Source organism: Notamacropus eugenii, chromosome 3, assembly GCF_028372415.1.
Source record: "Notamacropus eugenii isolate mMacEug1 chromosome 3, mMacEug1.pri_v2, whole genome shotgun sequence".
NCBI classification, from domain to species: Eukaryota; Metazoa; Chordata; class Mammalia; order Diprotodontia; family Macropodidae; genus Notamacropus; species Notamacropus eugenii.
In genome coordinates this window covers 204,174,679-204,201,067 of record NC_092874.1, presented here as the reverse complement: position 1 = coordinate 204,201,067, position 26,389 = coordinate 204,174,679, and the positions used below count along the sequence as shown (strand labels likewise).

At 39.3% G+C, this 26,389-nt stretch overlaps 1 protein-coding gene and 1 pseudogene across 1 annotated transcript in view; one reads left to right on the top strand and one right to left on the bottom strand.

Moving 5' to 3' along the window:
- The first annotated feature begins 2,932 nt into the window (after positions 1 to 2,932).
- The window catches only part of NINJ2 (ninjurin 2), a 136,031-nt gene continuing 112,574 nt past the window's right edge, over positions 2,933 to 26,389 (top strand). The window contains exon 1 of the mRNA XM_072654090.1: positions 2,933 to 3,031. Coding sequence (XP_072510191.1) covers positions 2,999 to 3,031 — 33 coding nt within the window. The 5' untranslated portion in view covers positions 2,933 to 2,998. The remainder of the gene's footprint in view (positions 3,032 to 26,389) is intronic.
- On the bottom strand, positions 10,488 to 17,736 carry LOC140531058 (protein limb expression 1 homolog pseudogene; annotated as a pseudogene).

Here is a 26,389-nt window from a genome sequence, read left to right as displayed (position 1 = left end):
CTCAACAAAACTCAGGACAAATAAAGGATAAATGCATCCTCAAACCCAAATATTGATTTTTTTTTTCATTTGTGCACAAGAAAGATAGACAGAAGAAAAGGTGAATGGAAGAAGCAGTTAAGTAAGTAGCGTTGCATTCATTTACATGGGAACCCAGGGATTCATAAAGGGAGCTGGAGGAGCAAGCCTGCTGGGGATTCCTGGGTAGATAAGTCTATAGGGAACAGGAGGGCTGAGACTCCTGGGGGCTCCTGTGTAGACAAACTGTAATAGCTTGGCAAAATCCTGCCACTTTTGTTCACAGCTGAGTGGTGAGGCCCAGTAGGGAATAGGAAAATTATGGGAAAAAAGAAAAAAATCTGGCCAGATAAAGGATGGAAACTTAGGTATTGTACTGATTCAGATGGGCTTTCTAAATATGACTTAAAGATCTAGAGCTTATGCAAACTTGGAATTTTTCGTGCTGTTGAGAGAGGCTTTGAAATAGCAATTGCCCTCTTTATAGTAAGAAAAAGATAAAAAAATAATACCCTTGGGGGTAAAAGACAGAGGGGAAGGGACTGAGGAATGTAAAGGGAGTTTTAGGGGAACAAAAGACAAAAACAAAACCTTGGAGAGCCCAGGAGAAGGAACTGACCAACCTCAGTCACATGGGACCATCTATCCCACCCCAAGTGTTGCCTGTTGTGGATAACCGGGATAGATATTCTCAGTGACAGAGGCAGGAGGGTGACTAGGAACTTTTGGAAAAGCTAAAGTAGAACTTTCAAGGCTTTGAAATATAAACATAAAAAAGTCTTTTTTTCTGATTGTGGTCAAATTGGAGGAGCAGATAAGAGAAAGACAGATAAGAAAAAAAATTCAATCAAGTAAGGATTAATTGTATAGACAACTCTAAGTTGAGAAAAGTTATACAGGACTCCGCGGTAGACAAAGGACATTGAGGCCCTACAGTTCTGGAGTTGTGAATTGCCTTTGCTGAATGGGTTTACTACATGTGTGCAATATTTATTTGTGGGAAAGATTTTATGGAGAAGGGGGTATGTTCTGTAACTATTTTTCTTATTATTTCATCTTAGAATTTTGCAAAGAGCTAATTGTGACTATTGACTGACCACTAAGGGAAAGCACACATGTGAACTGTGCAGTTTTAGGAGTGGCTAACCCCAGGGTACCATGATCTCAGAACCTAAGGTAGTAGTGGTCCTCTGTGGACCCAATGTATCTCTTCAAGTCTGAGTTGGTGGAATAACCTATAATGGGGAGTTAAAAGAGAAATGTTGTCTGGAGATAGTCCCATTGTGCTCTGGAGTTCAGGTCTGAGCTCTACATCTAAAATTTAAAAAAAATTTTTCTTTGAGATCTTAGCAGTCATCAACAAACATAAAAAGAGAATGGTGTGTGAAATTGTAAACTTCTCTTATGTACAGTTTGGTGTTTTTAAGTATATAAATTTAACAAGATTTTAGCCTAATTGCATTATCTGTTTTCTCCTTCTGAGCTTCTTTTTGTTGTTGTTTGAAAAATATTTTATGGATTTTTTCTCCATCTCTAATATTTCCCACTGACATCCCCCACCCCAGATAGAAGACCTTTACTGTAATAAAAACAACAATAGCTAAGCAAAATGTTAGCTATGGCTGAAAATATTTCCTTGATCTCTGGTCCATCACCTCCTTGCCTAGAGCTGGGAGGCACAATTTATCATTATTAGTTTTCTGAAATTGTGATTGGTCACTGCATTGATAAGAATGGTAAAGTCTTTTCAAGTTATTTCCCTTTACACGCAATGATGTGTCACTTGTTCTCCTGACTGGGCTCACTGTGTTCTTCATCACTTCATATAAGGAGGAGCTCTGTTTGGCCACAGCTGTGGTGGAGCAGTAAAGGACAAAGTCAAAATGGGGAGCAAACCTAATCTCTTCTATTAACAGGTCTTTGGACAATGCATGTCCATTGGGAAATGCAGTGACTCTAGCAATCCCAACTGCAAAGGTCTGTTTCAAGGGAGCTCAATAGGCTTTTTAGGTTAGCATTACAAGTCTGGTGGACTGTACAGGTACCCAGGGGAAAAAGAGCCTCACTACAGGGGCAACTCCAAGTGCGCCGCTCTTCTTGAAGGAAGCTATCTCAAACAAAGGGTGACCCTAGGGCTCCTATGAAAAAATGGGACTCATTGGAGGGAAGGAAGCATATCTTACATATTTATGGACTCCTTTGAGGTTTTTTTTGCATTCATTCTGTGGTAGAAAAAAAAAGGATGTCCTGTATCCAACAGATATTTTTAGCTTATATGGGAGCTGAGAGCCTTTTTACTCTGTAGAGAACCTAGATTGAACTATATTCTGACATTCTTAGGAGTGAATGTGTATATGGGCAAAATGAAGCAATTTTTTTATGTTTCCAGGGGAAACCCTGGTTAGTGGCATGAGTCAAATGGGGCAGTTTTTTAAGATGACCCCAGTTCATGCAAACCCAGAAGCTGGAGTTTTGGGACACAGATTATAGCCCTTTGTTGGAGGCTATCTTACCCTTAAGGACTGCATGCCCTACTCAGTCTTCTCTTCTGGATATCAGATTGCATCTTTATGTTTTTTCCTTGAATCTTTCATGTATAGAAACAATCTAGATATGGAGCAACTGGACTGGACTCCAAAAGTTTATTGGAGACACTAAAGAGAATGAGGTGGATGATGCACAGCTCAGAGGAAGGCTGTTTCGTGAGGATGTTTCATGTCTTGAAAGAAATAAAAAATTTGCACCCAACCTTTACCCCATGTATGCATGAGCACACAGATGTATGTGCAGTCACATTTCCCCTAGAGTTGAGGCCAGGTCAGGAATATCACATCAGACAGATGAATAGCAGGTCTGTCTTGCCAGCTGTACGCCCTCCTACCTAAGGAAAGCCTCAAAGAGTCCCAAAGGCAGCAAAGTCCACAGTTGCCCACGCAGTCTGCTGCAGGCGACCAGTAAAGAAAGAACTGAGCCTAGCAGGATGGAATCAGAAGGGGAAATTGTTGACCTCCAAGTAAGTTTACCCTGGAGGGGGGGAGCTGATAATAGGGGAAAGACAGAAAAGCCAGGTGGGTAGAGAAAAGGAAAATGCTTTGACTGTTCTTTCTTTCTCCTCCTTCTCCTTCTACCTCCCCCTTCTCTTCTCTCCCTCCATCTCTGTATTTTCATTCCATCTCTTTCTCCTTTTTCCACTTCTGGTTTCTCACTTGATTTGAAAATCTCACAACAGTTTCAGTTCCACTTCGGCCTCTTTTTCTGGCAGTCAGATTTCAATCCTATTGGATCCTATTACCAGAGGGTTATTCTTCATTCTGACAGGGCCCCTCTCTACAATCCTAGGGAATGTGGAGTTTTATTTGTGAGCTTGTCAGGCATTTCTCTAGAGACCGGGGAAGATGTTAGCTCTTAGGTCAGGGAAGGAGGCAGGCATGGAGCCAGCTTTGCATTTTATAAGTTGGGAAAAACTGGAACCATTCCTCTCCCTTTTTCACAAAGCCCTCCTGTTTGGGGATGGAAAGTGCCTTGTTCTTAAAGCTGAGCTAAGGGAAGGGAAAGGAAATTAGAGCAATCAGTAAGGAAAAGGGAGAGACACACTTCCCTATATGAGGCTGGCTTAGGGGGATGAAACTTCCTCTGAATGGTTTCTAGTCACTAGTACGGTGAAGAAGGAATGGAATGTTAAAAACAATAGCTAGGTCTCTATAGTATTTTATAGTTTATAAATATACTGCCTTCACTGTGAGTTGATTATCCCCATTTTACAGATGAGCAAAAAAAAAAAAAAAAAAGACCCAGAGATTATTTAAATTGATGTCACACAACTAACTAGTATTAGAGCTACAATTCAGACCATAGGCCTTATAGAATTGCCTAGGACTTGTCATTCAGCCATTTCAGTTATGTCTGACTCTCCGTGACCCCATTTGGGGGTTTTCTTGGCAAAGACACTGAAATGGTTTGCTGTATCCCTCTTCAGCTCACTTTACAGATGAAGAACTGTGGCAAACAACTCAGGATCACACAGCAACTAAGTGTCTGGGATCACATCTGAACTCAGAAAGATGATGTTTCCTGACTCCAGGCCCAGCACTCTATCTACTGAGCTACCTAGGTGCCCTACCTAGAAGTTAATTAGCTTGCCGATGGTCATGCAGTCAGTACATTCCAGATCGAACCCAGGGGTTCCTGACTCTGAGGTTTATTTTTTATTGACTACTGCAAACCACTTTTCATCCACTCCATTTTCTGACAGCTCTAATTATAAAGTTCATTCTCATTTTGGAGAGATGCTCTAGTTCAATGTTTCTTTCCCAGAGTTATTTCCTCAGACCCTTAAAGGACTCTGACAAGTTTCTTGTGGAATCTTCCAATTACTGGGAAAGGATCAAGTCAGGTATGAAGGGGGAAACAAGTAAGATTATTGAGGAAAAGAGAGAGAATGCTAGGAGACCAAGGGTAAGATCAAGAAATAGGGGATAGGAAGCAGAAATGAGTCAGGGTTGAAGAAATGGTGTGGAGATAAAGAACTATGGGATAGGAAAAGAAAAGCGGGAATTATGAATAATAATTGTGAATCCCCAGAAAGGGGAATTGCTGAAGTCCCAGGGTTTAGGCCAGCAATTGACAATAAATCATTAGGTGATTTTGTGGTTTCCTTGGTGGTTTCCATTCTTTCGGGATAGATATAATTAAATAGTTTAATAGTTTTGAAAGTAAAACTACTGAAAATGTGGGGAGAAGATGTCCAAAATGTTCAAGGAAAATTTGGTGGGGGAGAGAGAAGGCAGAAGACTGACTATATTGGAAATTATAAGAGCACCCTGCTAGAGGTATTCACAAATTCTTCTAGGTTGAGGCTAGGTTCAATAAACCTCCACTACCCCTAATGTCAGGGAAAGAAGCCTGCTTAGAATAAAGAATGATACTCTGGCAATAAGGACCAAATGGGACTCCTGCATTATCCCAGCAAAAATAAAGCAAAGCATTAAATATAGCAAATTTGCCACCTTAATAAAGCTATGGAAGAAAGCAGAATTATTTCTTTTTCTTTTTATGAACTTGACAATCCTCAATAAACTGAGACATTCCAATATATAGGAAAGAACAAAAAAAGGTCATATGTGAAACTGTGACCTCCTGTTTCATAGTCTATTTTTTTAAAAAAAAGTGTTTATTAAATGTAATAAGGTAATAACAAAATTGTCAAAGCAAATTGTTAAAAATATCAAAGGTGAATAGAATAGGGGTCAGGGGGTGGAATGTTTGAGGCCCAGAAAATGTTGTAGTTGGATATAGTCAAGGGTGTTATAGCCTAGGGGATGACAGAAATAATAGGGGGTGAGATAGCATCATAGGGGAGCTATTAATCTCTGGGCATTTTGGGAGTTACTGGTGAAGGGACAAAAGAAATGAGGAAAAGTACTGGGAATTTTTAAGTTGTGCCATCTCAAGGTAAAATCTAAAATAGCTTGGATATTAACTAGAAGAAAAGGGGCCACAGGAAAACACAGTCAAACCATAATTAAGATAGAGCAACCTGAATTTTTCCCTAAGGCATCAAAATTTAAAGAGTGTTGGCAATAATGTCTTTCTATATCAGATAGAATAACTAAGCTTAATACCTAGTCGGTCAGAATAGCTAAAACAGGAAGCCACCAGAAAGCATACTTTCCTCTTCTCCACTTCCCCATTACCTAGCAGTTTCTGAATTCTCTCTGGGTTTTTAGGGCCCTGGGATCTTCCCACACCTCAAGGTCCTTTCCTACCCTTCCTCCCCAGACCAACAGAATTTGGATGAAAAGGTTGATTTGAAAGTACCATTCACACTTTTATGCCTTCTGTGTATTTTGTGGTGCCTTCCTTGAGTGTCAGAGCTGCAAATTGTTTGTTTCACTACGAAAGAGTAGGGGTGGGATGAGGGGCCGAGAGTTACATTTGAGGGAGGGAGAACTAGAACTGTGTCTCAATGAGAAAAAGAAAGTATTTACAAATACCCCCAGGGGAATCATGTGTGACGAAAAATCTATGTAACTGGAAGCTGTGGGAACTAGGGTTTATCAAAAGATAAGCTGTGGTAGAGAGAACAGTGTGAGGAGTTGGTACTGATTCTTGAATGAGGCAAGCTGTGGGGAATCTCAAATGCAGACAGAATTACAGACTTAATGTGGGGTGGCATAGGTACGACCTGTATGACCTAGTTTGCATCTCCTAAAGAAACAAAGATTGCAAGATAGAAGTGATCAGAAATCGGAGAGAGAAAAGGGAACAAGACACATACACTGAACTGTAAAACAAGAAAGTTAAAGTTAAGCTTTACAAAAAAAGGAGCCCACATATTTCCCTGTGGTAGAGGTTTCTGCATGCGTGTATGCACAAGTACATGTGTACTGTGCCATATCACTTAATTTTCAATACTTTTTTTCAATTATCAATCTTCCCACCTTCCTTTACAAGACAGAAAGAAAAGAAAGAGGGAAGAAAAGAAGGGAGGGAGAGGGAGAAATGTAGAACTACTCTATCATTTAAGCATGTGTGTGTGTGTGCATGTGTGTGTGCAAGTCATTTTCAGTCATATCTAACTCTTCATGACCTCATTTGGGGTTTTCTTGGTAGAGATGTTGTAGTGGTTTTCCATTTCTCTCTCCAGCTCGTATATGGGTAAGTAATTTTCAGTCATGTCTGACTCTTGTGACCTCATTTGGGGTTTTCTTGGTAGAGATACTGGAGTGATTTGCCATTTCTTTCTCCAGTTAATTTTTTACAGATGAAGAAACTGACGCAAAAGGGTTAAGTGACTTGCCCAGAGTCACACAGCTAGTAATTGTCAGAGGCCAGATTTAAACTCATGAGGATGAGTCTTCCTGATTCTAGCCTAGGACTCTATCCATTATTCAACCCAGTCAAGCAAAATATATTCCTACATTGTCACATCCAAAAATGCATTTCTTATTTGGCATATTAATCTGCCACTGTCATAAGAAGAGCAGCATTCTTAATTGATCAGAGTTTTTAAGTCTTCCGAAATTGTTTTTATAATATTGATGTTACAGCAGAAATTGATTTTCTGGTTCTGCTCCACTTCACTCTGTGTCAGTTCATACAAATCTTTCCAAGTCTCTTAGAAAACATGTTTATATATCACAATTCTTTTACCAGTTCTCAGTGGACGCACATTCCTTTCGTTTCCAGTTTTTTGCCATCATGAAAGACTTGCTATCAATATTTTTGTACATATAGAACTTTTTCTAGTTTTTGATCTCTTTTGATTTTGGGCCCAACTGTGATATGGCTGGGTCAAAGGTCATGCACTGTTTAGTGGCTTTTGAGAGTGAATTCTAAATTGTTTTTCAGAGTAGTTAAACACGTATTCACAGTTCTATCAACAGTTAATCAATGTTACCTCAACTTCTGGGGTAAGGACTCTCTATTTGAAAAATAAAACTGCTGGGAAAATTAGATAGCAGTATAGAAGAAATTAGTTTGATCAATACGTCATACTATAGTATGCCACACTATATGACCTTTTATAACTAAGTTCTGTATCCATTTAGCACTTATTTGGATGTATAGTTATTTAACTCTAGTTTATTTAGGTTCGTTTGCTTCTGTAAAATATATGTTGTATATTGCTTCTGTAATGTATACTTCTTCTTTTCTACTATAAATATCTCCATAACCCTTGAAGCTATTAGGGTTCTGAGGGGACATTTGTTTCTTCTCTTCTATTAAAGTAGAAAATTAGTCATTGCTATCTACCTTCAGAGGAAAACGTGATGGAGTCTGAATACACATCGAAGCATACTATTTTTTACTTTCTGCATGTTTTTCACAATATGACTAACAGGGCAATATATTTTGCATGATTGAACATGTATAACCTATATCAAATTGCTTATTGTCTCAGGGAGGGGGGAAATAAGGGAGGGAGAGAGAAAATTTGGAACTCAGAATTTACTTTTTTTAATTTTTTCATTTTTTTTCATTTTTCAAATTTTTAAAAAAAATTTATTTATTTTAAGTTTTCAACATTCATTTCCACAAAATTTTGAGTTCCAAATTTTCTCCCCATCTCTCCCCTCCCCCCACCTCAAACGCTGGGCATTCTAATTACCCCTACCACCAATCTGCCCTCCCTTCTAACATCCTTCCCTTCCCTTATCCCCATCTTCTCTTTTGTCCTGTAGGGCAAGATAAATTTCTGTACCCCATGACCTGTATTTCTTATTTCCCAGTTGTATGCAAGAACAATACTCAACAGTTGTGGAACCCAAAATTTAAAAAAAATGAATGCTAAAATGTTTCTTTACATGTAATTGGGAAAAATAAATAACAAAAGAAAATATTATTTAAAAATTAATTATCATATAGCTCCAATTGTTCAAAAATACATAATTTCTATACTCATTTTGAGTCCTTTGTTTGCATTTAAAAATATCTTCTCAGCTCTGGTCTTTTCATCAGAACTATTTGGAAGTCCTTCAATTCATTAAAGATCCCTTTCCCACCTTGTAGCATGATACTCAGTTTTGTCAGATGGGTTATTTTCAGTTTCAAGCCTTTATTTTCTGCCTTTTGGAATAATTTCAAGCTCTCTTCTTCTTTTAAGTGGCAGCTGCCAAATCTTGTGTGATCCTGACTGTGGCTTCTTGGTATGTGAACTCTTTTCCAACTGCTTCCAGCATTTTCCCCACTTTGACCTAGAGACTCTGGATTTTGGCTAAGACATTCCTGAGAGTATTAATTTTAGCATTTCTTTTAGGAGGCAGCTAGTGGAAACTTTAATATTTTCATTGTACTGTGTTGTTCTAAGAAGTCTAGCTAGTTTTCACCAGTCATTTTATTATTCTATTTGGTCCATTCTAATTTTTAGGGAGTCAGTTACATGAGCAAGGTTTTATACTTCCTGTATTTAACTATATATGGTTTTTCCAAATCTTTCCTCTAGAGCTTTCATTTAATTTATAATATCATTTTAAGCTCTTGCTTCACTTTTCCCCTAGTAAACTTTATAGCCAAACTGTGTTTTTGTTTGAGACTGTTGTGTCATTATTCTCTTGGTTCTCCCTGGATCCATAGTATTTCTTTATCATAGTGACTTCTTTTGTTCATGTATTTATCTAGACTTACTTCTGAATTGAAATTTTGTATCAAGGAAGTCTCTATGTGTTTCTTAAAGGAATGGTAGGGGCCTTATTTGAGCTTGATCTGTATCATCTGGGCGTTTTCCACTGCTTCCTAGTGGTACTGAGTATTGTGTGCTTTAAGGATCTCAGGAGCAGCCCAAGCCAGGGAGCTCTCTAATCAAGGATGTAGTGAGTCTAGTGTGTGGTCTGATTGCTGCCCTTCGAAGTATGAGCTTTTCAGGTTCCAGAATCCAAACTGAGGTTGGAGCAACACAGATGTAGATTTCATGTGTCCTTAACTGGCCCTTGGTCCATGGTCTGCCCTGAGGTGTATAACTGCAAGCTCCAGATTTCCCTGGCTCATCCGTGGTCCCCTTTTGGTAAGGTTTCCATGAAGCTTGCTCGTAGGATGGACTTTTCTGGTTAGAATCCTTCCGCAGTGCCCTTAAGCTTTTGGCTATCTCTTTGTGTGGACTTGGACTGGAAAAATGTACCTTCCCCTTGTGCATATAAAATTGAAAATTGAATTTAATTTTATTTTACTAAGACAGTCAAGCTATACTTAATATTCTCTTTTGAGGTTCCTTCTTTTTGGAAATTTTACTCATCATTTACATCCCAGAGAAACTTGCCAAGTTTTTGTCACCAAATCTTTGTGAAGTTTATTTATAGAATCCTCTAGAACTGAGATCTATTTCTTAGGTTATACAACCTTATATTGTAGCTCTTCAAAGTCTATGTCAGACTTAGTAGATCCTGAGTACCCATTCTGTAGGATTTTAATGACTCATGGAAAATGTCTTTGAATAATCTTCTCTGTTGCCATCTATGAGAAAAGTAGGTGGCATAATGGAGAGACCATGGGAATTGAAGTCATGAAGACTTAGGTTTGAATTTTTCCTCTAGCACTTGGTAATTCTGTGATCTTAGGAAGTCACTTAATCTCTTTCAGCCCCAATTTACATGATACAGGATACACGAATCTGCAAAAAAGGGGTGTCAATAGCACCTCCCTCACAGGTTTATTGTGAGAAACAAATGAGAAAATATATGTAATGCATTTATTCTTTTCTTTCCCCTTCTTCCCAGTTTAGGCAGGGGAGAAAAAGATTCCTGCACTGGTTGGGAGATTGGATTAGATGATTCCTGAAGTCCTTTTCATCTCTAAAGTTCTTTAATGTGTTATGGGGCTTGGGTCAGGCTGGGGTAGGGTACAAATGGAGTAAAACTTCAATGAGCAGCTACATTTCTCTAAAACCATAACTATAAATGACCACCTTATATGGTCCATCAAAATAGCATTTTCCAGTTTAGCACTTGATGGGTCCATTGGAGTTCTGGTATTAGCTAATGGTAGCCACACAAAGCAGCCAGACTCATCTGATCATACTTTGGCAAAGGGGCATTTTGGTCACTTTAGAGCTGAGCTAGGGCTAAACTCAGGATTTCTTCCTTTTCTTTGTAAAACTGATACTTTTGTCCATCTCTTCTGGCTTCCTCCAACTCCCTCAGGGCCATCTGCAGCTCTTGAGATACAATCCTTGGTGAATCTTGTTCCTTCATGATCCAGTCCAAGGCCTCATCCTTTCATCTAAGAATTCCTTGGAATAGTACAAAATCACCTCCTGTCAAGAACACTTGGTTTCCTGAAGGGCTTTCAGGCTTCCATTCCAGTGTGGTAGCTGGGAAACAATCATCAGCTCCTGAAATTCCACCAGAGTTTTACTCATGTTTGACTGCAGCATACAATGATAGGCTCCTATGCTGATACTTAGGTTGTCAGCATCATTTATAGTGCAACTGGTGGAGGAGGTGGCTTCCTGAATGCTTGCTATAATGAGCTCCTTAGTGATCCTTCGAGATGGCAGTTCATTGAAGAAGAAATTGATTGGAGTCACTTTGGCTGCATACCATCTCTCCTCTTCTGCTTAGGCAGCATGGGAAGTTACCAAAGCAGCTTCCTCCAGAGATGGTGGTGGTAATATAATTTACAAATAGAGGCCCAGGAGATGGCATTGACTCATATACCACCAAAGTTAGGGAAGAAATGAGGCAAAGAATGGCCTCTTTTATCCAGTAAAAAAAAAAAAGCAACAAAAACCAAAAGGAAACAAGATCAATCTGGGAGGGGAAGAACCTCATAGTTTCTGGCCAAAACAGAAGCAATTTTTCTTTACACTCACTCTGAAAACCCAAAATCCAATAATGACCAAGTCAGACCTATTGTTGGTCAATCAATGAAAGCCAGACTAGAATAAAGACTTGGGGAGGATAGACTGATCAGGGTAAGGATGAGAATAAAGATATAGGAACAAGAAAAAGGGGATTTCATAGGAATGAGGGGAATAGGAGGCAAAAATTTTCTACCTATAGAGGAAGGGAAACATAAGGTCAGGAGAAGCACCAGTTAATGAGGTCTAGAGTTGAGAAGAGGTGTCATGATACTGGTATTCAGGAAAGTCATGTGGAGAAGGAAGCCATTAATTATGGGCAACATGTAGCCAGGGCATCATTTCACTCTTCTATTCCTCTCCCTCATAGTCCTTGAGAAGGACTGGTGCTGGAGTCAGGATAGTCACTGATAATGACAGCCAAGGGATCATATGGTGATAAAGACCTCAGGTCTAGGGCGGCAGGCAGCCACACTGTCCTTCGACCTCACACCCTCGGGAAGAGTTGTGGCTGTCTGTTGTTCCAGACTTGAAATCTCTTTCACCAAATATGTATTTGATGATGAGAGATGGTTAAAGCATTGTTTTCTCAGATGTTAATTCTCAGAGGGCAGAATAAGTATCTCTTTAGCAAGGAGCAGCCAGGAGGGCCATGTGTCAAAGAGGCCTCCAGTTCCAGGCACTGAGAAAACTCACCATGCCAGTTCCCTCAAGAAGAACAGAGCAGCTGTTGGAGCAAGGTTGTCTATTTCAGTAGTGCCACCTCTCTCCTCAATGGGTTTGCCTTTGTATTTTCTATTTCCTTTGCAGCAGTGCCCTCCTCCCCCAAACTACCTGGGAACCTCATGGAGATGGAAAACTGAGTAATTGCTGAATTGACTTAAACTAAAATTGGAAGGATTTTATATATAATTTCATAATATACTCTTGAGTATATTGTGCACATTCTATAATTGGGGCAAGCATGGATTAATATTTTTAGGGGATGACGAATGTTGTGTGAAGAAACCGTTGACAGTCTGCATATGATGCCTACATATAGCACATAGGCATAGTACTTTGCATATGATGGACATTAAATGGTTATTGGTTGATTTAAAGGAGATTGATTCAAAGACCTAATACTCTTTCTCTCTAGTCCTAGCCAGGCCCTCTGTCTATGCCAAGTCTGATATCAACATTAGCTGTGGGAAATGAAAAAAAAATAGATTAACGAGCATTTATTAAGTACCTACTATGTGCTTAGTGCAAGAATATAAAAACAAAAGTGAAATGGCCCCTGCTCTCAAGGAACTTACATTCTAATGGAGGATATGATGACAAAAACAACAAAAATAATATCAGATTAATAATAACTAACATTTCTAAAGCACTATGTGCCAGGTTGCAATTTCAATCCTGGGAGGAAGGTGCTACTATTACCCCCATTTGACAAATGAAGAAACTGAGACAAGAGAGATTAAGTGGCTTACCTTACAGCTTGTGACTAGATTTACATCTAGTAAGTGTCTGAGGCTGGATCTGAACTCAGATCTTCTATCTACTACATTACCTAATTATTCTTAGGTCACTTAGCTAGTACATAGACAGATAGTTCTTGCGTTATGGAAATTTGACTTTAAGAATTTAAAGATTTCAAAATCCTCCTCCTCCGAAAAACCTTTTTAAAAAACAACCATCCAAGTGAAAGTAGCAGAATGGTGCCACTGTCACATATCTGCTCCCATGTCCTTGCTCTAGTTAGGCCATGCCCCTACATGGCTGATCCCAGTCCCTCGTGTTCTTCCTCTTGTTCTCATTTCTCTGTCCCCAGCCCCTACATGTCCTTGAACCATGTGCCGGCTGTGTGGCCCTCTTTCTGTTTCCTTCCCTTCCCTCCCCACCTCTGTGGGTGAATTCATATTCCATAGAAATTGTTTTAAATAAAGTTCTGCAGAATGGTCCACTTATGTAAAGTATGGACTTTCTGTGTAAGCATTAACAAGATAACTTTGGATGGGAAGCATCTGAGGGCATGAGGATGGACAAGAAAGAACTCCTCTAAAAAGTAGTTCCAGAGCTGAGCCACTGTGTATCATCTAATATCTTTGATTTGGAGATTCCAGAGTACAAGGGACCTGGGTTTAAGATGATGCCTCAGAGGAGTCTACCAGTCACTCTTCAGGAGTATGAAGGAATGAAATTTTAACAATAGGCTTTGCAAACTCAAAGCCCAAATGTTTTATAATTATGTTCATATGGTTCCTGGGTTTGTCTTTGCAGATATACTCCCAGGTACTTTTATATTGTCTATGGTTATTTTAAGTGAAATATCTCTCCCTGTCTCTTCTTGCAGGGTTTTGTTGGTCATTTACAGAAAAGTCAATGATTTATGTAGGTTTATTTTATAACCTGCTACTTTGCTAAAAATTATTGTTTCAAGTATTTTTAGTTGCAAATCTAGAATTATCCAACTACAACATATCATTTACAAAAAGAGATAGTTTTATTTCATTACCTATTCTGATTACCTGATTTTTTTATTACTATTGCTGGCATTTCTAATACAATATTGAATAATATTGGTGATAATGGGCATTTTTGTTTCACTCCTGATCTTGGGAAAGTTTTTTTCTGCATCTCTTGATTTAATCATATGGTTTTTGTTGCTTTTTTTATTGATATAATTGATTATGTTAATAACAGCCTTTTGTTCCTGGTATAAATTCTACTTGGTCACAATGTATAATCTTTTTGATAAATTGCTGTAGTTTTATAGCTAGTGTTTTATTTAGAATTTTTGCATCAATATTCATTACTGAAATGGGTCTATAATTTTCTTTTCTCTGTTTTTGTTCTTCTTGGTTTAGGTATTTATTTCATATTCATTTCATAAAAGGAGTTTGATAGGACTCCTTCTTTGTCTATTATTCCAAATAATTTATTTAATATTGGAATTAGTTGACCTTTAAATGGTAGAATTCCCTTTTAAATCCATTTGATACTGATGCTTTTTTTTAGGAAGTTCATTTATTATCTGTTCAGTTTCTTTTTCTAAAATAGACTTCTATACATATTCTTTTGCCTTTTCTGTTAATCTGGTCAGTTTATATTTTTATACCCAAATAGATAAATATGTTATTCCCTCTTTAGCTCAGTTCCAGTGAGAATAAAGTTCCTACTGTCTGCCTTCTATGCCATCTTCCCTTCCACTGTAAAAGATTTTCCATTTGCACCTCTTTATAGGAGATAATTTGCTCCATTCTACTTCTCCTTACCCAATTTTATTTTTTAGGATCATGCCATCATAATCAATTCAACCTCAAGTCCTCTATGTATATTTTTTATAACAACCTTAGTAAAAATAACATTTTTAAGAGTTAAAAATATAATTTTCTCATACAAAAAGTAAATAGTTTAATCTTATTAAATACCTTATGGTTAGTCTTTCATGTTTACCTTCTTATATTTCTCTTGATTCTTGTATTTGTAAATCAAATTTTCCATTCAGTTTTAGTCTTTTCCTCAAAAATGCTTGAAAGTCTTTTAATTCATTAAATATCCATTTTTTCCCTTGCAGAATTATACTCCGTTTTGCTGGGGAGCCTATCCTTGGTGGCATACCCAGCTCTTTTGCTCATCAGAATATTATATTCCACAACCTTCTTTTAATGTAGAAGCTGCTAAATCTTGTGTTTTACTGACTATAGTTCCACAATATTTGAATGATTTCTTTCTGTTTGTTTTAATAGTTTCTCCTTGACCTGGAAGTTTTGAAACTTAGGTATAATGTTCCTGTGAGTTTTCATTTTGGTATCTCATGCAATCAGTGGTTGGTGGATTTTTTTTCAATTTCTATTTTACCCTTTAGTTTTAATACTTCAGGAAAATTTTCCTTAATAATTTCTTTTTAAAAATTCCTTAAAATTTTTAAAAATAATTTCTTGAAGAGGCTAGTGTCTAGCCTCTTTTTCTTTCAGATAGTTCAACAATTCTTATATTACTTCTTGATCTATTTTCCAGGTCACTTGATATGCCAGTGAGATATTTGATATTACTTTCTATTTTTTATTCTTTTGATTTCATTTTATTTTTTCTTGATGTCTTATTAAATCATTAGCTTACCTTTGCCCAATTCTAATTTTTAAGGAGTTATTTTCTTTTGTAAGCTCTTGTATCTTTCTAATTGACTGACTTTCTTTTTATAATTTTCTTGATATTCTTCCACTACAAATTTTTTTCCAATTTTTCATCTTTTTTTAATTTTTGAAGTCCTTTTAAAACTCTTCTAGGAACTCTTTTTGGACTTCTGAATCTTTTATTCTTTGAAGCTCCAAAAGCAGCTGTTAGGACTTCATTATCTTTTTCTCAGTTTGAATCCTGATTTTCTTGATAGAAGTAAGCTGTCTAACAAGCCCCCAACAGTGAGAAATATGCTGACCTTAAATAAAGAAAAATACGTATTGTGAAATCAGGAAAGCCTTTATTAATCTTTACATCCATTGGAATGGACAGGTAGCCTCCTCTGTAAGGTTACAGGACTACTACAACATGTTCAGAAAAATGGGGCTTCTCATACTGTTTTCTGAACTTTGGATCTCCTGTGATACTGTCCCTGGCCATATGACTCCATGTTCTCCTCTCTGATAGGCTCTTCCTCACACATCTCCTTGAGCCTGCGCATTAGTTTCTGACCTCTAACCTGTCCATGCTAGGTCACAACCCTTATCACCTGGGACTGTGGAAAAGAGAGCTTTCTTGTTTCCCACATTCTCTATCACAATATTAACTACCTATGGTCAAATTCTTTGTCCATTGTCTACTTATATTTTTTAGTGGACTGTTTCTTGGCTCTTAACTTTATATTAGGGTCAAGCTCTTGCTCCTGGGGTTTGGAGAATAATATCTCAAGCTTCAGGGTTTTCATGCTGTTGTTTTTACAGTTCTATCTGGGAGTCTTTGACCTTTTGGTTCTTCTATCATGCTATGAACTAAGGCCAGATGTAGTGATGGCTCCTCTGGGCTCAGGTCTTGGTCTATGAGTTTGTTTCTGAGCTGTAACCAAAGCCCTCAACACCCCTGCCACTGCAAAAAAAAAAATTCTCACTCTCTCTGGGCTCTGAACATACCACCAGGCTCCTGCTGCCACAAGCTTCTGTTTGACCCCTCTGTCCCTGGAACGGAAACCAGGGACTCTGTCCTGCTGTGAGTGACCACAACCACCCTTCTGCTACCACACTCACCCAGCATATACTTACTCCTTCTCACCTGCAGCCACAGCCTGGAACCAATGCACCTGGGTTCCACATCCAGGGCAGTGGAGGGTCCCAACTTGGTTCTGCAATCTTCCCTTTCTATAGCATGAAAGTTCCCAAAGACCTGACTGCCACCAACACAACTATCACCAGGGCTTGCTGATTGACAAGAATATCTGCATTTAGCTCTGGCCAACCCACCACACTAATAGGTCAGATCTTTCCTAGTGTCCACCCTAGTTGTTTTAGGCTAGACCACTGCTTTGTCCAGACTTTTAATTATTGCTGCTGTTCAAAAAAATTCACTTTGAGACATTATTTTAATTTGAGGAGGGAGGGGAGATTTGGGAGAGCCGGGTATTTTCCTGCATTATTCTGCCATCTTCCCACAATTCCCCTCCTGCCACATTTTTGTAAAGATTTACACCCATTTGGGGGAAAGGCATCTCAGTTAACCAGCCTGGGAAATAGATATATTCCAGATGAAAGAACCCAAGTGATGATGGATCTCTTTCTCACCTGTCACACAGCTATAGCTATTGTGGAAAGAGAAGGAAAAGACAGAATGCAGAGTTGTACCATTCCACAGGACATATAATTAAATAAACATTTATCAAATGACTAATGAATATAGTGCTAGACACTAGGAGAGGTAGAAAGATATATTTATGTCCAGCTGGAGCTTGGGTTAAAACATAAGACATATACACAGTGGTGTGATGATCAAGGTTGTTCAGCCACCCTACTGTCCCTCACTTATTGCCAAAATATATAAACACCCCCTTCTACACTGTGGGAAGTAGTATCAAATGATTCAAAAAGTCCATAATTTTCTTGTTCTTTTTTGTTAGCTCTGAGATCCTAGCCAAAGACAGAGCTTCTAGAAAAATACCTCAGTGTTCAATCTATTTCTATCTCTTCTCTGGAGATGTTTCCCTCTTAGTTGCTTCTTCCAGATTGTATTTTTAATAAGTATTCCCTGACTAACTATAGCCAGTGATTATCATTTTTTATAAAGACAAAGTAAATATTTAAAACAAAGAAAGGTAAACAAACTTTCCCTTTAAACACAAAGGAAAAGTTCCTCTTAAAGGAAAGACCTCAAACGGATAGAAGAGGATTCTGACTTGAGGTCTATTGTCAAAGGTAAGGGGAAAAGCGTTTAGCAACATAGCTTTTACCTGGGCACATGGTACACCCGTTTGACTTGGCCAGTCTCAGTACCAGAATCCTGGCTCCTTTCTCTGTCGCAGTTTCTTTTGCCTGGGTTGTCCCTTTCTGGGTTCCAAGTGAATTCTGACAGTTTTCCTTCTTCCACCTCTACCTTTCTCTTTCATTTATCAGACTCTGGGGTTCTTTGAGTGTCTCTGAGACCAGTGAACAGAATTTCAAAGTTCTCCTGAGGCACTGATTACCATTCTTCATCCCATCAAGTTGTTCCCTTTTGGATTCATTTAAGACACTAATTTGCACCTCAAGAAGAGATCACTCGGTCTGCTCTAATCTTTTATGCCTAAATACCTCATTGTCAGACCCTAGCCTATATTTAAGTATTAGGCTTTCAAGCACTTCCTTACCTAATATTATTATTATTTATACTGTGCTATAAGGTTTACAAAGTTTTCTTACGCAACAACCTGTGAGTACAAGTATTAATTCCCCAATTTTGCACATGAGTAAACTGAGGCTCAAGAGAGATTAAGTAATTTAAGAAAGGGCACATAAGTAGTTAGACAGGATTTGAACCCAGGTTTCCTGGGGCTGTGCTCTTTGTAGGATGTTTCTCTAGATAGATAAGAGGTCATTGTCAGAAAGCTAGCAATTAGATGGTGATTTATTTTGGTCACAACTCATGAAACTCCACTAAGGTGCGGAAGGGTTCCCAACTTCTTGATAGAAGTAGTTACCTCAATGAAATCACTGATCCTTGAAGTATTTATAATAATAAAAATAATAGCTGACAGTGCTTTCAGCGTTTCAAAGAACTTTACAATTATTATCTCATTTTATCCTCATGACAACCCTGGGAGGTAGGTGCTATTATTATTCCCATTTTATGGATTAAGAAACTTAAGGCAGATGGAGGAAACGATATTAAATTTGATGCATCATCAACTATTTAGCTGCTGTACATGAAGGAACACTGAGTTTTTCCATCTGACTTGCAGCTAAAACCTTGTGTGTGGGTCATTTCTCCCATTAGAATGAATTCCTTGAGAGCAGAAACTGTCTTCCTTTTCTCTTTGTATCCACACAGCACTTTACACACAGTAGGTACTTAATAAATGCTCTTTATTTCTTTCAGTCATCAGAGTACTGAAACAATCTGCAGTGGAGTTTAGAGCTGGAAAATCTCCAGTCTCCATGCCAAGAGAATGGAAAACCTCTGTGTCCTCCCCAGAAGTGAACTCCCTGTTTCCATCTTCCCTTTCCAGAGAACTGGGTTTTGTTTACTACAGAGTATGTGTGCTGTGTGCTGTTCGGGAAGCTTTGGTGTGTGTGTGTGTGTGTGTGTGTGTGTGTGTGTGTGTGTGTGTGTGTGTGTGTGTGTGTGTGTGTGTGTCTGTGTGTGTCTGTGTGTGTGTGTGTGTGTGTGTGTGTGTGTGTTTGCCCTGTGCCCTGGAGCTTAGGGACCAATCTCCAGGCTCAGATACACATTTTCTGTTCACATTTCTGTGTTTACAATTAGCTTGGCTGTTTTCATGCAGTCAGGATCTTTTCCCTCCCACAGGCCATTCCCTAAAAGGGTGACCCACCCACACCCACCCCTTCAAATGAGTCCACAGAGGGAAAAGGAGGTGGGGATTATGGAGGCTGCGAGGAGCTGGGAGCTCTGGACCTTTAATCTCAAACCTATCTCCCAGAACTGGTCCGTTCCCATAAGCTTCCTTTAAGAGAGACAGGGGGAAAACTGTAAAACAGAATAAGTAGTAACATCTATAGCACTGGCTGGGCTAGAAGGAGGCATTATACTGTATTGGGGAAAACGCTAGACTTAGAGCAAGAAGACCTAGGTTTAAATCTCAATTCTGGCTTTAGACAAGGCATTTAACCTTTCTGTACATCATTACCTCATCGGTATAATTGAGTGGGGAGGTGGAGGGAGGGAGCAGAGGGAGGAAGAACTCTAGAGGATCTATGATTCCTCCCAGCTTTGAATTCTAAGACTCAGATGCCTGACCTGGTAATTTATTCTGTTCCAATCAAGGGATTAGAACTTCAGAGCTGAAAGGGACATTGGAAATCAATCCTTTCATTTTACAAATGAGGAAACTGAGGCCCGGTTACATGAAGTGACTTGCTCATGTAAGTGGAACAACCAGAATTCAAATTCCATTCCTCTGACTTCAAATCTAGGACTCCTTTCACTGTACCACACTGCCTCCTCCAATTAAGCCCATTTAATACTTCTTTGTGTCTCATCCAGGTGGGGGATTCTAGATTATTCCTCTGCAGTCTAGAATCCCTTGACTGCAGGACTGAAAGATGCAGTCCATAGGATAAAAGCGTAAGAATTCTCTGTGGAAGCTTATCTTTGAATTAGTAGGAAGCCTGTCTGTGATTGGGGTTCAGGCCAAGGAGACGTTGAGATCTCTCTCTCTCTCTCTCCTGGGAAAGAAGATGAAAAAGTATGAGCTTTCCTGGCTCCACAGTATCAGGAAAGGGGAAGGATCAGAGGTGAGAGTTGAGTTTTCTTCATGCTTTAATCCTGGCAAGGGTCCCTTGAATCACCAGAAAAGTGAGTGACTCTTCTCAGGACTGCCTGGGTAGTGTCTGTGCTTTCAAGTACTTTCTGGAGCAACAGGCAAGCAGGGGCTTGTCTGTCTGTAAGATAGCCACTACTTTGTTTTTCTTTCCCTAATGAATGTGCCTTTCCCTAGCACCACCACCCCTTCCTCTCTCCCCACCCTACCTCCTCTTTCCCCCTCCCCTCTTCACCCTCCCCACCGCCCAAATCTGTCAAGTCATTTTTCCCTCTCCATCATCCAGATGTGACCTACTTGTCTGCTCCATTTTAGGAAAGGCTCCTTTGAAGACTTCCAGGTTCAGGAAAGTTCTGTCTAGGTCTTGAAGAGATGGATTTTTTTTTTTAAATAAAGGAGATTTAGAAACTGGAACACTGAGGAAGGAAATGCATTGGGGGGTAGGGCAGAGCAGGAGAGAGAGAAAAGGGATAGGGGTTAGTGAAGCAGGAAGATGTCATTCTCCAGAGATCAATTATTCAACTAATATTTTAAGCACCTACTATGTGTTAGGCCCGGTGTCTCTGGATACAAGCACAAAAAATTAAATAGCCCCTATTTGCAAGGAACTAAAAACTGTAATGGGAGAGACGAGTACATACAAAAATACGTATTGTTACAAGTTAGTTTGGGAGACCGTGCACCAGCAGTCGTAAGAAATCAGGAACGTCTTCATGCAGAAGATGATGCCTGAGCTGTAGCTTAAAGGAATGAGGGACTCTGAGGGGGAGATAAGTGAGGAGTACATTCCAGGTAAGTGAGATGCTCCCTTCAAAGGCACCAACATCAAGATGGGAATGTCATGTGTGAGGAATGGAAAGGAGCCCAATTTGGATGGATCACAGAGCAAAGGAGGGGGAGTAATGGGCAATGAAGGCAGATAAGTTGGGGACAGGTTGTGAAGGACTTTTAAAGCTAAACATAAGAGTTTATGTTTAATTCTAGAGGCAGTGGAAAGCCAGTGGAGTTGGTTGGATAGAGGAGTCAGAACTCTATTTAAGAAAAATTATTTTGGCAGCAGTCAGGATAATAGACTGGAGTGATGAGAGATCTGAGACAGGGAGACCAATTAGGAGGCTGTTGAAATAATCCAGGTAAAAAAATGCTGAAGGCCTGAACTAAAATGTCAACCATGTACGGAGAGAAGAGGTCAGCTGGGCTGCAAGATGGTGTGTAGAAATGGCAAGAATGACAACTGATTGAATATGGAGGGGGTTGATCTAGGATAATGCTGAGATTATGAACCAGGGAAAATAGAAGGATGGTGGTACCTATGATAGAGATAGGAAAATTTGGAAGAGGGGATGAGGAAGGGAGAAAACTCCTGTCCTCTGGCTTCAATTCTTTCTCAGGAAAGTAAGAGACAAGGGTCTCAGCTGAGAGGGAGGGAGGAGGAGGAGCATGTGTGAAGGGCCTGATGTAGGAAGAGAAGGTTTGGAATAGCTTCTGCAGGGAACGAGATAGGGAATCAAGCAGGAAGGAATAAAGAACTACCTTGCTGCTATGATGCCCCACTGAAGTAGTTTGTTTCCAGTCACCATGATTACCTCTAGCTTTATTCAGTAGACTGAGAGTAGGACAGTAGAGGCAGATAGCGACTGAGTTTTGGTGAGAGAAAAATGACAACAGAGGGCTCAAAGAATTCAAGAACAGAGGACAGCGGAGGGTTGAAATGGATAATTATTGTGTTTAGGGTCGACGGGGCGGCAAGTGAAATCAGAGCAGGGTTAATAGCTTGAGGAAGTGATGGGGGGAGGGAAAGGAGGTCTTGATGAGCACACTTATGAGGATGATGTACTTACAGGTATAGGAGGAGATAGCATAGGAAAAGGTAGAATGGTTGTACTAGGAGAGGGGAATATCAGAGTTTCTAATTAGGGTAATGGAAAAACTGGAATTCAATCTAGACAACCAATCACCCAATGAGTATTTATTAAGTTATATTCTATGCAAGACACTGTGCTAGGCACAGATACAAATACAAATTCAAAACAGTCCCTCCTCTCAAGCAGCAGATTCTATTTGGGGATGTGGTAGTTGGGTGGTGTTGGAATATCACATGTTCATTTACTGATATATTGTATTGCATAAGTAATTACCAAATATGTATAAATACAAAGTGAATGGGGGGGGGATAGGACTAGCAACTGGAAGGAGGTTGTATTTAAATGAAACTTGAAGAGACTTAGGGGGTCCATATTATGGAAGTGAAGAGTTGGAAGGCCAGTTCCAAGCTGGAGACAACCCATACAAAGTATGAAAGACGAAGGCGGAATGTTGTGTATGGGACAACAATAAGTATGTCAAGTTGTTTACTGGGATATAGAGGAGGAAAGTATCATCAGCCTAGAAGGATGGTTTGGAGTATGATTGTGATGGGCTTCAAATGCCAATCAAAAGAGTAGATATTTGATCCTAGATGCAATACGTAGATACTAGAGCTTCTTGAGCAGGGTAATGACAAGATCACACCTGTGCTTTAGGGATATTAATTTGGTATCTGTGTGGAAGATAAATTGGAGAAGGAAAGAAATGAAAAGATGAGAGGTTAGTTAGGAGACTCTTACAATAGTTCAGATGAGAGACCCTTAAGTCCAAAATAGTTTAAAGAATGTAGTTATATAAGTGGAAATAAGGGGACTTTTGGGAGAGAACTTGTTGAGGTAGAGATGCCAAGGCTTGTAGGATATGTGAGAAGAAGGAGAATGAAGAGTTGAGAATGACTCTGAAAGTGGGAACCTGGGGATTGGAAGGATGGTGGTTACTTCAATGGAATAGAGAAGGTGAGAGGAATGATGAACTTAAAGGCTTAAGGAGATGAGTTCTGATTTGAACATGCTGAGTTTGAGAGGCATATAGGACATCCAGGTGACAATGCCAACAGATGAGAGATTGGAGGTCAGGAAATGAGAGCTAAATATATGGATACTGGCATCATCTGCAAAAAGATGACAGTGGGTTCAGCCCACATAAATGTAGGGATAGAAGAGGAAAGGTTCCAGGACAGAGCCCTGTGGTCCATTCATCCATAGGAGGCATGATATAAATCATCATCACACAAAGGAAACTACAAAAAAATGGTCAAGGAGGAAAAAAAACAACAGACAAGAGAACACTGTTATAAGAACTCTGAGAAAAGAAGGTCTCTAGGAGGAGGAAGTCAAATGCTTCAGAAGTGAGAAGAGTGAGGGGATGAAAAGAGGTCTTTGAATTTACCAGTAAGAAGATCCCTGGTGACCTTGGAGAGGGAGGTTTCATTAGAGTGGTGGTATCAAAAGTCAGTTTTCAAGAGACTGAGAAGTGTGTAGGTAGTGAGAAAGTAGAAGCAATGAGGGTAGGTAGGTTTTTAAAGGAGTGTGACTGTGAAAGCAAGAGAGATGTGGGTTAATAATTTGAAGGACTAAGTCAAGTGAAGGTGCTGGATCTCCATTCTAGTTTCAGCTCTTTGACCTTGGGCAAAATGCTTCTCTGGGCCTGAGTTTCCTCTTCTGTAAAAGGACAGTTTAACTAATTTTGTCTGCCATCTCAACAGCTATTTCCAAGATTCATTCCATGATTAGGAAAGAGCAGACCTTGGCTCCAAAGGTGAGAGACTTGGCATCTGCAAAGTGATATTCCCCCACTACTAGACAAGAGCAGATACAGAACAACACAATGCACCAGTCCTTGGATCTTCACCTCTGCCTGATCCCAGTTCTCCCAGGCAAGAGTGTAACTCTATCCCTTAAACTTAAACCAATGGCAGAAAGTGCTAGATGTGTTAGAAATGAGAAAGAGGAGGCTTTGAGAGTATGGAGAACTCATACAAAACCCCTTCTTTCTAAATTACATGTGACTTTGAAAACCACTGGTTTATCTAGAAACAAAGCAATCAATGTACAATTAATAGTTTTGGTGACAATTTATAATAATGTTTGGACTGAGAAAAGACGCAAGGTTAGAGATTGGAGTATGGGAACCTTGGAGAGCAGATGAAAAATACAAAAATAGAGTTATGAAAGTATTGGATACTTTATAGAAGCCAGGGCCATTGAGATCCAAGTGGATTTCATAGCAAAATAGGAGAGAGATTTGGGATATCGTGGGAAGCAGAATGAAAATTTTTTTAAAAAAATTAATTACAGAGCAGCTACAGAGGAGGAGAATGAGGCCAAGAGAGAAACAGTGATTTTTCCAATGTCATTCCGTAAATTCTCAGGTATCCTAATGGCTAGAGCTCTTTCAACAGTCCCTTTCAGAAGAGGGATGTGAAATAGGGACTCATTCGTGTATCAAGAAAAATGGGAAATTTTGTTTAGAATAACTGTGGAAATTAGGGAAGTTGCCAAGCTGCGCTTCCAGGGGCCAAGAGGAGAGCCGCTTCATTTTGGGAACAAGGTGTGGACTTGACACCCAGACATAAGGGACCTTGTGTTCCTAGTCATCAAGAGAAATGAGAAAAAATTATAACTGGGGCTGGACTAGAGATTGAAAGGAGGTGTGAAGGAGGAAGGGATACCAGAAAGGACTGTAAAAACCTCAGACTGCATGGGAACTTCTGCTGACCTGGGAGTCTGTGGACTTGTGAGTTATTTAGTATGTCTGTACTCTGTTATTACCGAGTCTGTAATAATTTCATCCAGAATGTGCTGGAGAATACCTGTTAGGGAGGGGGTATCTTAGGAAACATGAAGCAGAAGTATCCAGAGAAGGTAGAAGAAGCTTACCCAGGCAACACTGATAGGGGAAACTGTCAGAAAAACTCAATTTTGGGACTACTGTGAAGGCTTTGTTTTGTTACTGAAGACTGTCTTCATCTATATTTTTTTATTTTTTCCCCTTTGCTTATGAAGGAGTGTGAGAACAAGAACGGAAGAAGGAATTGGTGCCTGATTATATTTAATTTAGCCTTTTATTTCAGTTAGTCTTTCATCGTCTTCTAATTTGTTTGGGGAGTCAATCTCCTCTCCCACACATAATTATAAATTCTTTGAGGGGATGGACTATATTTTTATACTGCTTTTGCTTTCCCTGGAACTCCTCTGTGTCTGCTGAACTGAATTAGGGGGCAGTGTGATAGAGTTGAAAGAACATTGGAGCAGGAGTCAAAAGGTCTGGGTTCCAGTCCCAGGTCATTAGCTAGCTGGGTCTAGTTATCAGTCATTCAAACCAGTTCTTATCTCTCCTCTTAAGCTCAACGATCTGCTGGCATCTCAAACTCTAACTGTCCAAAATTTTACTTATCCCACCTCCTAACTTTTCTGCTTAGTTGAAAGCACCACTATCTTTCCAGTCACAGAGTTAATTGATTTATTTAATTTATTTGTTTTCAGTTTTCTACGATCACTTCCATATATCTTAGATTTTTCCCCCTCCTTCCCCCTTCCTCTCCAAGATGGCCTGCAATCTTATATGAGTTCTACACATACATTCTTATTAAATACATTTTCACCTTAGTCATGTTGCATAGAAGAATTAAAATGAATGGGAGAAACCAATGAAAACAAAACAAAACATAACATTACACAAGAGAATGCTTCATTCTGCAATCCAGTTCCATAGTTCTTTCTGGATGTGGATCTTCTCTGGATGTGGAAGGCATTTTGCCTCAAGAGTCCATTGAGAATTTTTTAGGTTCTCACATTGCTGTGAGGGGCTAAGTCTACCAGAAAAATTCCTCATATGCTGTGTACAAAATTCTCCTGGTTCTGCTTCTTTCGCTCAGCATCAGTTCATATAAGTCTTTCCAGGCCTCTCTGAAGTCTTCCTGTTCATTGTTTCTCATAGCACAATAGTATTACATTGCATTCATATACCACAACTTGTTCAGTCATTCCCCAATTGATAGGCATCCCCTTGATTTCTAGTTCTTGACCACCACAAAGAGAGCTGCTATAAATATTTTTCTACATGTGGAATCCATTCCCATTTTTATGAGCTCTTTGGGATACAGTCTTAGAAGTGATATTGCTGGGTCAAAGGGTATGAACATTTTTGTAGCACTTTGGGCATAGTTCCAAATTGCTCTCTAGAATGGCTGGATCAGCTCACAGCTCCACCAACAATGAATTAGTGTTCCAACTCTCCCACATCTTTTCCAACATTTATTATCTTCCTGTTTT